At 42.0% G+C, this 11,892-nt stretch overlaps 1 protein-coding gene across 1 annotated transcript; it reads left to right on the top strand.

The window, feature by feature from the left end:
- Nucleotides 1-190: 190 nt before the first annotated feature.
- On the top strand, nt 191-11,576 carry LOC111222305 (ceruloplasmin-like). Its single transcript, XM_022746384.1, has 24 exons — nt 191-541; nt 1,741-1,985; nt 2,101-2,313; nt 2,651-2,824; nt 2,907-2,998; nt 3,315-3,477; nt 3,577-3,715; nt 3,856-3,995; nt 4,274-4,414; nt 4,524-4,568; nt 4,665-4,879; nt 5,885-6,035; nt 6,164-6,376; nt 7,418-7,622; nt 7,992-8,131; nt 8,298-8,426; nt 8,874-8,980; nt 9,077-9,132; nt 9,292-9,363; nt 9,825-9,916; nt 10,061-10,200; nt 10,304-10,360; nt 11,139-11,244; nt 11,337-11,576. The coding sequence occupies exons 1-24, from the start codon at nt 381-383 to the stop codon at nt 11,360-11,362; spliced, it is 3,222 nt and encodes a 1,073-aa protein (XP_022602105.1). The 5' UTR covers nt 191-380; the 3' UTR covers nt 11,363-11,576.
- Nucleotides 11,577-11,892: the final 316 nt, after the last annotated feature.

Here is an 11,892-nt window from a genome sequence, read left to right as displayed (position 1 = left end):
AAATTTAGGGCAAATCAGATACGGATGTCACACAGAGTTTCTGCTCTTATGCAAGTCTAAGCTGTTGATCAAACAGGTGCTCAGGCCTCTGATTGGCTGCCTCAAACCCTGTCTGATGTTCAGTGACCCCTCTGCCCCTGCTTGGCGGTTCCCAGCAATCAGTCAGCTGAAGGAGTATAAAGACACACACGGGGTCTAAAGTCTCTAAGACAGACAGATAGTGCAGTTGACTGACAGCAGTGAGTTTGCCAGTCAGTCTCCTTCATTATCATCATCACTCAGTGGATCACTGGACAGAAATAAAGACTCATCTTGCCTCCCTGGCAGTTTTTCTTTGGATTTCCTTGTAGCTTGTGAGGTGCCAACACTTTCTCATCAAAATGCGTCGGCTGGCGTTACGGAGTGTGTTGCTGCTGTGTTGTGCGGCAGTGTGTGTGTCTGGGATGAGGAGAGAGTACTTCCTCAGGATAGAGGAGGTGTCTTGGAACTACGCCCCAAGTGGGATGAACATCATCCAAAACCGCACTCTGCAGGATGATGAGTAAGTGCACACATCTCACATTAACCTGGTTATATTGTCTTTTTATTGTAAAGTAAGTCAGTCATCCCCATCCCCCCTGGAGCAGGTCCAAAATACAACAGTAACAATCTTCAATGTGTTTAAGAATAAAAAAAATTACAAAACAACCTCATTAGTAGCTGTTCTGGAGCTTTTGATCATGTCACACAATCTTCATCAGCAGATGATATTTGGCCATTTCTCATGGGATTGTATATGTTCAACTTTCCATTTCTCTGAGCACTTTAAAGACTGTGTCCATCTCGTCTTAAAAGCTATATCTCCACTCGTCTCAGTCCCTCCTCCACCTTTTGTCAAGAACTGTACGTTTGCCATCTCAGATCTTCTGACCAATCACTGCTCCCAATTATAACCCAAGGGTAATCCAGCATTTTCAATTGTTGCCTTCAGATTTTGGAGCATTTTTTACTTCCATATGTTCACAATTGCTTTTTGAATCCACATTATTAAAGGATCTTTTGGATATTTGTCCTGTCTAATAGGCATTTTACATTCATCTTTGAACTATAATTTATTTTTCATTCTAATTGTTCAATTGTATCTATAATAACTTCAGCCAACATGTATTATTGCCATGTCTTGCTCTACAAATTGGTTAGAAAAAAAGAGGTGTTTGTGGCATGATTAGTGATAAAAATAAGTGATCAGGGTCCTTTTATTATTCCTTCAAAGACTAACATGCATATAGATGAAAATAAAGAACACTGCAGCAGCTATACAACACAGAATCCATAAAGAACAAACATGCATAAAGAACTGATCACATATTACAGCCAATGACACAAGTGTCAAGTGCTGACATATACGCATGTGTCATTAACAACAGTGTAATTATGTAGGCTGTGCATCTTCACCTCTGACATGTTCTGGAACATTGGGCCTTTTTCACAGACATTTTAACATGTCACAATAGGAAAATCACAGGTGTAAATACTAAAATGAATGATGGTTGATTTGCATTTAACAATGTCTCTGTTTGCGTTGTTAGTAACGCCTGTGCTTTTCAAACCTGTTCTCTTTCCAAGTGGCTTTTCAAACTATGACTAGTCATAATGTCTGCGGTGAAAAAGGCCTAATCAACAAGTAACTGGATTTTTACATATAATCCATGTAAGAACAGACACGTCATTCTCTCTCTCTGCCTGTGTATCACCCTGTAGAGAAGCCTCAGTCTTTTTAAAGCGAGGCCCCCAGCGGATCGGTTCCATCTACAAGAAGGCTGTTTATAAGCAGTACTCTGACGCCACCTATAGGACAGAGGTGGCGAAGTCGGACTGGCTGGGCTACCTGGGGCCTCTGCTGATGGCCGAGGAGGGGGACACGATGATCGTCCACCTGAAGAACGCCGCATCCAGACCCTACAGCATCCACCCACATGGAATGAACTACAGCAAGGGCAACGAAGGTGGGGAATGAACGAACGAATGAACCGATGCGTGAATTGATGAGCACAGGCGGGCTTGACAGACTGATGACATGTGTGACTTTGTGTTTTTGCGCTTGTGTGTCTGCCTCTTCAGGAGCCCTGTACCCAGATGGTACTGGGCCAGAGCTGAAGCGCGATGACTCAGTGGCTCCTGGAGCAACAGTGACCTATGAGTGGACCCTCCCTGAATCCCACAGCCCAACATCAAAGGACAGAAACTGCATGACCAGATTCTACCACTCCCATGTCAACCCCCCAAAAGACATCAACACAGGACTGATAGGACCCCTCATTGTCTGTAAGAGAGGTACTGGAAACCTTTTTAACCTTAGAGTATCTGGTCGCATAAACACTGTACTTAGGCAGTAAATACAGATTTCAGGTACTAGTACTTCATCTGGGTATTTTCATTCCCTACTTTATACTTCTACTCCATTATAATTCAAAGGGAAATATTGTACTTTTTACTCCACTACATTTATTTAACTGTTTCTCATTGCTACTGACTTTATCAATTAGAATTTCATGCACAAAAACATGAAAAGCTTAAACTGCCCAAAATTAGAGCTTAAAATATTTGTCAGCTAATCAATTAGCCGATCAACAGGAATCCCAAAACAACATCTTCCTCCTCTCTCTTCTAGGAACTCTGGACTTACATGGCGACAGGTCGGGAGACTACCTGTATGCTCTGCTGTTCATGGTGTCGGACGAGAACTTCAGCTGGTACCTGGATGACAACATCAGGACGTACATCACGAATCCCGCCAGAGACCTGAAAGAAGATGAGGATTTCATTGAGAGCAACAAGATGCACGGTCAGAGGGGGGGGAGGTATCACATCCACATCCACATATACTTGCACAAATACACCTTTTTAACCCTGAGTGTGTGTTGCAGGTATAAATGGTTTGCTGTATGGTAACCTGCCTGGACTGAGCATGTGCCAAGGTAACACGATCCACTGGCACATGATTGGATTAGGAAATGAGGTAACTATTACATTATATTTATAACTATCAATCAGAATCTTCATATTCATTGATAATTTGAACTTGAAAACTCAAGAAGGCGTTTTGTTCACATCTTACCTATAGTGATAGCTTGTTGAAAAAGCTAATTTGTGAAAATGTGTTATTTAGTCCAAAAACATTGCTTTTATAGCTAGTAGCTAGTTTTAGCTGGTTTTAACTTCAGTTGCAGGGCTGCTAAGTGACAGTGAGTTGCCACCTGGATTTCCATGAGTATACATAATTCAAAAGCTCCCATTAGGAGCCCAGTTCAAATGTCATTTATCTGCTACAACAGGTGGACATGCATTCAGTTCATTTCCACGGCCAGATCCTGACCATCCAGGACCACCATACAGACACAGTCAGTCTTTTCCCGGCCTCCAGCACCACAGCTCAAATGGTGGCCGATAACCCCGGACACTGGCTGCTGACGTGCACCGTCAACGACCATCTGATGGGTGAGCTCACACTCTGATGTCACGAGGTCGATCACTCCATCGAGATGTATCAGCCCACTGTGTGGTGGCTAACAGGTTTGGATTTGTGCTCTCATTAAGCTGGAATGCAGGCGATATTTGAGATCAAGAAGTGTTTCCCCAACGTCCATAAGCCCAGACCGCACGGTGAACTCAGACAGTTCTTCATTGCTGCTGAAGAAGAGGTCTGGGACTATGCTCCTTCAGCACCTACTGATGGGTTGGTTACTTTACACACACACACATACACACAGACAGAAATGGTCCTGGCTCGTCTTGGTGACACTTGTGTGTTTTTGTGTGTGTGTGTGTGTGTGTGTGTGTGTGTGTGTGTGTGTGTGTGTGTGTGTGTGTGTGCAGTGAGGCAGAAATGTTTGTAACCAGAGGTCAAAACCGTATCGGAAGCCGCTATAAGAAGGTTCGCTATGTGGAGTACACCGACAACACCTTCACAACAAAGATGCTACGCAGCCCACAGGAGCAGCACCTTGGAATTCTGGGTAAACTAGGCCATTATTTTTGGTGGCACATAAATAATCGGATTTTCTGTCGATCGACTAATCAATTTGCCAAATTCTACAGGTGTTTGGGGGTGAACTATTCCAAACTTTCTAGCCTCATTTAGAGCAGTTTGATATTTTCATTGGCAGCCTTATCATTTGCAACCCCATGTCTTTGAAAGGTCTTTGGGTGTGTGCAACGTTACGACACTCCAACAAACCAACAACTCAGTATCTGTGCACTTAGTGCGTCTGTCTGTGTCCATCTATGTCTCCAGGTCCTGTGCTGCGAGCTGAAGAGAAGGACACTATCAAGGTGGTGTTTAAGAACAAGGCCAGCCGGCCTTACACTATACAACCACATGGTGTTCAATACAGTGTAGAGCAGGATGGGACGCTCTATCACAATGAATTGGAAGGTTAATACATGCATATACACACATTGTAGGAGATGATATAGCTAGAGAGCCTCATCTGTTTTCACGTGTCCCTCATCCATAACTTCCTCCCTGATCTTCTTCTCTTCAGAGTCTTACACAGCGAAGAAACTGCGGGAGCTAAAGAGGGAACCAAGTGAGTTAAAAACCTGAACCACAGTACCAGTCTCAGTTAGCATGCATTAACAAAAATCGTATTATTCTGATCATTCTCCTTGTGTGTGGGTTTCAGGAGTGGTGACTCCTCCTCCGGCTGCTCTGGTCAGACCTGGGACAGTGTACGCCTATGAGTGGATGGTGCCAGTGGGTGCTGGTCCAGTAGAGGGGGAGGCTGACTGTCTGACTTATCTCTATTACTCTGGAGTGGACCCCGTCAAAGACACCAATTCCGGACTGGTCGGACCCCTCCTCGTCTGTAGACAGGGATCACTGAAGAAAGGAGTACAGGTGAGCACAGGGTCAGGAACCGGGTAAAGGCTAAAAGTGCGTCACATCAGATTTTTTACAACGTCGTGTGTAAATCAGATTTGATTTTATAATGACAGGGTGAACGGATTGAAGCCAATGACATTTTCAATTCAGAATGTGCATTTCATATGGTCCTAAATCACTCAGTTTGTTTCAAACTAACCTCAGGCTGAGCATAGATCAGAATTCATGCAACTCTCTGTCGGTCCAGTGTAACAATCATCATATGCCAGTTAAAGAAATGTGCAGCTGCTATAGTGTAGGGACAGAGACGTGTCGCACCGTATAATTACTGTAAATTTTGCTTTAAGGCAAGCACAACTAAAGGTGACAGATGAATGTGTGAAAGCCCATCTGTGTCAAAAGAGATAGTTAATGAGGCCACAGGTGAATGTCATCGCAGTAGTAGAAGCCTTGAAAACAATCCTTATTGCTGAAGCTGAAGACTCAAATAAAAGAAGTGGTAAAAGGACAAAATGTCAAAGTCAATCAGTCCAACAATCACCTGACTCTGTTTTGGTTTTTAAACTCACTGCTCTGAAATTATCGTTTTCAGTTGCTTCAGGCAGCTGTTTTCTATAAAAAATATTTTTAAAAACCAAAAAACAGAGCAGAGCTCAAAAGGAGAGTGAATGTTGGACCCATGTTCATAAGGTCGACAGAGACACAACTCCAAATGATAATGTAGCTGTGTGTCTGCAAACATTTACTTATTTACACAAGGAGTTGCAAAGAAACAAAGAAGTTCACCATATCAACTTCAAGGTGATGATATGACAATGCTCATGCCCGTTTACAACTTGTTTCTGCTGTTCTGATATTGCACGTTTAAGACGAGCAGTGTTGACGTGATCAGAGAAAATCAGGGTTAGGAAAGGGTCCAGCCAAAAGTACAAGCAGTTACCAATTTGTAAGACAACATGCACAGATGAAACCACAGTTTGACACATTTCCTCTCGTCCTGTCTCTCTTCTCCTCATGTAGAAAAACTATGATAAAGAGTTCCACCTCATGGCGACAGTGTTTGACGAGAACCTGAGCTGGTATCTGGATGACAACATCAGGACCTTCACCACTGCTCCCGCTACTGTTAACAAGGAGGACGAGGCCTTCATAGAGAGCAACAAGATGCATGGTTTGTAGGAGACACACACTGAGACACACAAGGGTGTTCCCCCATTACCCTTTAACCCATTTTTTTTTTTTATCATTTTTGAGATAATCACCGCACTGTATGTTTCATTTCTCTGCTCCATCCTCTAGCCATCAATGGGTTTGTGTATAGGAACCTCCCGGGCCTGACCATGTGTAAGGCGGATAAAGTAACGTGGCACCTGTCAGGACTGGGGTCAGAGACGGACATCAACAGCCTTTACTTCCAGGGAAACCGCTTCCTCTATCGCCAGAACAGACGGGACTCCATCAGTGTCTTCCCTCACATCTCACACACGGTCACTATGGAGCCAGACAGCATGGGTATACATCTTTCATTCAGTCTCTCTCTCTCTCTCCTGTCACACACACATACATTCACCAACCAAGAAACAAACTAAGCAACTTCCCCACGGGGCCCATGCACAAAGCTTTTTTTTTTTTAATTTCAATTTTTTCACATCACCTAAGTCATCACCACCTGACTTATTTTAAATGAATACTGTCCACACAACCCGGTCCTCTGCCCTTAATTGGGCGTAACTCATAGAAACAGCACCATATATGCTGTAGGTTCATATATGCATTAACATTATATAATAATATTGTTATGTATATTTGACACCAGAACCAACAAAAATATTTTAATTGACAAATGAAAGCGAACCAAAAGAAAATTCTACTATCTGAAAAAATAATTGAAGTCAGTGTCTGCAGTGTAGATTGTCAGCATTGATTGTTTTAATTAACGCCCAATAACAGTGTATTTGTACTTAATTCTTTAGTGTATAGCAGCTGGAGAAATTAGGTGGTAAAGAGGAAGTAGCATGATGTGTCGTCTGTTCTCCTAACTGTAACCTTTGACCATCACAACTGCTGCCATACTCCAGCCTCGTGTCCTGAACACAACCTGACTTCAACCCTGAAATCATGTCTTCAAAGTTCCCTTTGAAAAAGTGAAAACCAGACAAAATATCCTCACTCAAATTGATCCTCACAAACAAGTACAAGAGCTCACACATGTACACAGTGAAATAACCTTTAAATTTCTCCAATAAGAATGAGGAATGTTCCATCCTTTATAAAACACTGCTTCCATGAGTGACCAAACATGTGTAACAATAAGTTAAGTACTTTTTATATTACTTCATTCAAAGAAATGCAGACACTAACTTTATTTGTAACATGAAATCTTTATGTGCATGGTGTGACAGTACCTTGCAAACTGCAGAAGCAACTAATCACATCAGGATTTGTCATCAGGAAGAAGACAGATGCCATCTTGCAGACTTACATTTCTGGGGTTAATATGATGCCTGACAAGTGCAGGGCGTGACTGCACATAATTACATTTGTGTGTTTCAGGTCAGTTTGAGGTGGTGTCTCCTACAGTGAACCATTATCGTGGTGGAATGAGAGCCAACTACACGGTACAGAAGTGCAGCATCTTCCAGCGTCAGGGTGAGACGATGCTCCATTCAAAAACATACTACATCGCTGCCATGGAAACAGACTGGGACTATTCTCCGAACCGCACCTGGGAGGCCGAGATGTTCCGTGGTCAGGAAAGGTAGAGATTAGACTTAGTTGATTTAGGATTTGCTTGAATTTTGGTTTATCAAAAGCTACAATTAGTCGATCCAAACAAGTATCATCTGTGAGTGATATGTCTTAGCCACACTGTTACACTGGATGATATGTTCCTGTATTACCATGAACACATGCACACTGTAGTTTATTTTGGGTCAGTCCCACATCCACCATCCAGCAGCTGTAAACACTCACTAGAGCAACAAAATTCTATTAATACGCAGCTAAAAATATTCCCCAACAAGTCCACTACTTCCCCCTTTTTGAGTAATATTTGCTAAAAGCAACAGGTCAAACAACTGCTGAGTTTTATTCAAAAATGACACTTTGTGATTCTCTCCCCTTGCAGTCCTGCTACTGTCTTCTTGGACCAGCAGGGTGGATTCATAGGTTCCCGTTACAAGAAGGTGGTCTACCGCCAGTTCACCAACGACAAGTTCACCAAGCAGGTGGAAAGAGCAGCTGATATGGAACACCTCGGCATTATGGGTAGGCTTTCAGGGCTGTGAAAACAATTGAGTTTAAAATCATATAAACTGCCTTGATCTAATAAACAAAGCAGCTAAAAGCAAGTAAAAACGTATATAACTAACTCGATGAGAAACATTATGCAGCTGGACTGGTCTTGTAACGAGAGAATCTTCCTCTCTCTCAGGTCCAATGATTCATGCTGATGTGGGGGACAAAGTGAAGGTGGTTTTTAAGAACATGGCAACCAGACCTTATTCTATCCACGCCCATGGAGTCAAGACAGAGACCCCTGACGTCTACCACACCAAACCAGGTACACACGGGCGAGATGTCAGCTGACAGGGAGGCGGGACGATCAAGAAATATTGGGAGTGGAAAGAAAATTCCCAAGTGCTTCTTTTTTTTTTTTTTAAGAGACATTATCAATAAACAGTTTGGGTTGCAAATGTTTTCCCAACATTATTCAGCATTTGCCTTTATTTTTGGAGGTAGTATGAACAACCAGTCTGACTGAGGGTTTTCAGTGCCACAGACGGTTCTGCTGCTCTGTTTAATCGTGGCTTTATTTGATCATTATTGTAGAATGAAATTTAAGCATGTTTTTTACCACATGAAAGGGACTTAATCCTGAAATCCTGCTTGTCTCAGTACTACCTGTCCTTCCTCTCAGCTCCACGGGACTGTGTGTAACTTCTGTTTTATTAACATGGCGTGGGATTAAAAACAAAAAAAAAAAACTTAACGATGATGTCATTCCCAGGTGAGACTCACACCTACTATTGGTACGTTACAAAGAATACAGGACCGACCACAGAGCAGGAGGAGTGCTCTGTGTCAGCGTACTACTCCACTGTTGATGTTGTTAAGGTACACACACACGCATGCACGCACGCATGCACACACACACACACACACACACACACACACATTAACACACCGCCATGTTTTCTTCCTGTTTCCAAGGACCTGTACAGCGGGCTGATTGGTCCATTGGTGATTTGTCGCCGTAGCTGGGCCAGGTGAGTGTTTCTACTCTGAAGCATTGATAGAGATCCATCTTACTTCATACTTACTGTTGTTGTGCAGTACACAATGTGTTCGTGTGAGATCCTAGAAGGCCAGTGGACGATTTGGGTGACTAAAATGCTAATGTGCAGTTTTATAAACTTTGCTTCCAGGAGTTTGGGACTAAAGAAAGAAACAGAGGAGTTTGCATTGCTCTTCCTGGTTTTTGATGAGAATGAAAGCTGGTAAGTAAAGAGAGCTAACCAAGCTAACCACTAATTGTTTAGACCTTTAAGGTTCACCTAAATTACAATTGCTTCATAGTGTTACATACAGTGTAACATTTTCTGAGGTTTTGCCCTGGAAACATATGGCACCACTTGAATTGGATTTTAAATGGGTTACCAAAAACACTGTAAATGTTTGTGTAACAATTTCTGAAACAATGTCAGTCAGGATCTGTCACCTGTGTAATTTTCATATGGGCTATTTCATCAGTAGAAAGTAGTTCCAAGTGCAAAAGGTCACAGGGTCCCACCTCATGTCTTAATCCTTTTTGACATTATGACCCCTTTATGGGGTTTGGCTACATGTTCATTGGCATCAGGACACACAACAGTAATGTTTGTGTTGATCTTTCTGCCAGGAATAACTGCTGTTCTTATACTGTGCTTTGTTGGGCATGACATCATTATTTTAATGACAGGTATCTGGATGAAAACATCAGGACCCACATCAGGAACCCTCGCGCAAACTTGAAGGATGACGAAACCTTTATAGAGAGCAACAAGATGCACGGTGAGATAAACACACACACACACACACACACACACACACACACAAAATGAACAGTATTTTGCACAGATGAGATACTTTCTTACTCTGTCTAATCAAAAAGAAAATTTTTTATTTCATTTCCATTTTCTGTTTGTTTGATTGCAGCCATTAACGGTTATATGTATGGTAACTTGAATGGTCTGACCATGGAGGTGGGTGATAAGGTGTACTGGTACCTGATGGGAATGGGCAATGAAGTGGACATACACACTGCACACTGGCATGGACACAGTGTGGAATATAAGGTAGCTAAAAACACACAAGTCACACCAACACAATCACAATATTACAAACACACTGCAGTACACAAAAATGTTAACTCCCGGAATAATCCTTTTTTCTCTCCAGCTGAGTGGAGGTCCTCATCGTACCGATGTGTACGAGCTGTTTCCAGCCACCTTCCAGGTAAATCCTCAAAGTCTCCTGACTTAACTTCTGCATTCTCCAAAAACTTGGTTGCTACATATAAAAAAGGTGCAACATATTGCATTTTAACATTAGTAAACATTAACCACTTTAGTGTAAGTTTTAGGAATCTGTGTAATTACAGAAAGAGCTATTGGATGATAACGTCTCCATCTTTTCTAACAACAGGTCAGAAAAAAAGGTTTGAATGAGGCAAGAGACAAGAAATAAAGAAATACAAAAATAGTGTTTCTCTAATACAGAAACTTTGAATTAATTTTCATTACTTTTGAAACAAAACTGACAAGTATTGTTGACACCCAGAGGCACACCTTCAGGTAAGGCAAACTAAGTAAATACCTGGGGCCCCCCCCAAGGAGAAAAGGTGCCCCTCAAGGCCCCTGATATTGGTGAATTATGGAGTAACAACTATAAACCCCATTAAACCTCCCATAAAGACGCACCGCTGTTGCCCTTATGTGAGGCAGGCATTCAGGTTCTAAACTGTAGTGTCTGCCAATAGTCTGCATGCATGTGTGTGGATCCTTGGCTATACAATACATTATATCAAGCTTTATATCAGTGTAGTCCTTCTTTGCTAAGCCCACCATCTTTAAGACCAGACAAATGCTAAATATCTAGAGAAAAAGGCTTTGATTTTCCTGCAAACTTTCCTGCAAGTCTCTCTCCTCTGGCTTGACACTGCTACTGGACTACACTCAAAGTGAAATTCTGGACCCGTGAATGATGCTGTGCTCTCGTCTTCTCTCCCTCTCAGACAGTAAAGATGCGTCCTGTGTATCCCGGCACCTGGCTGCTCCACTGTCACGTCACTGATCACATTAAAGCTGGCATGGAGGCGATGTATACCGTCACTGAGAAACGTGAGAGAGACAAACTCTGACTAGCAGCCAAGTGATAACTGTGATGATGAAGATGCTGTGTAGAAGATAACATGTTTGTTTCTCTTCAACAGCAAAGAAGAGTGGTATCTTTGGCTGAACGGTTGAAGAAAACAAATCCAAAATGAAGAAAACAGCAAACAGACCAGTTCAAAGTACATTGCAGTGGCTAATTCAATAAAACTTATCCTTGTAAAATCAGCTTATTATGAACATGTGCATATATATGATCACCATCCAAGAGTCATTTTATATTAAAATGAGCATTTTTATAATAATTATCTGAAAAATTAAAGAAAAGATAACACCTGGAAGTTGAAGCCTTTTTTTTTTTATTGTGGAGCATAATGACAGTAATCAGGCAGCAGGGGGCACTATGTTCAAATCTGCTGGATGGATTTTCAAGAATCAAAAAACCTTTGTTGCAGCTGTGAACATTGTATTTTGCTGGAAACATAAAAATGAACCTTTGAAGACTGAAGAGACACATATGTTCTCACACTCACGTCCCCGAGGCTTTCCCACTGTCAAAATCTGGATTAAAAGGCAGTTCTTTAGAAACATAGATCATACTCATTACTGAATGATTTTGTATTTAATCAGTTGATCACACAACAAAAATTGGACTAT

This window comes from Seriola dumerili, unplaced genomic scaffold (assembly GCF_002260705.1).
Source record: "Seriola dumerili isolate Sdu_G_001 unplaced genomic scaffold, Sdu_1.0 BDQW01000002.1, whole genome shotgun sequence".
In the NCBI taxonomy this organism is placed as follows: Eukaryota; Metazoa; Chordata; class Actinopteri; order Carangiformes; family Carangidae; genus Seriola; species Seriola dumerili.
Note: the sequence above shows the minus strand (reverse complement) of the source record. Positions and strands in the feature narration are given on the sequence as shown.

Excerpts from the sequence above, each read along its gene's own strand:
- LOC111222305 (XM_022746384.1), top strand. The coding sequence starts at position 381 with ATGCGTCGGCTGGCGTTACGGAGTGTGTTGCTGCTGTGTTGTGCGGCA. Across the intron at positions 6,036-6,163 it reads AGAGAGCAACAAGATGCATG|CCATCAATGGGTTTGTGTAT; the intron begins GTTTGTAGGAGA and ends TCCATCCTCTAG. Across the intron at positions 8,132-8,297 it reads GGAACACCTCGGCATTATGG|GTCCAATGATTCATGCTGAT; the intron begins GTAGGCTTTCAG and ends CCTCTCTCTCAG.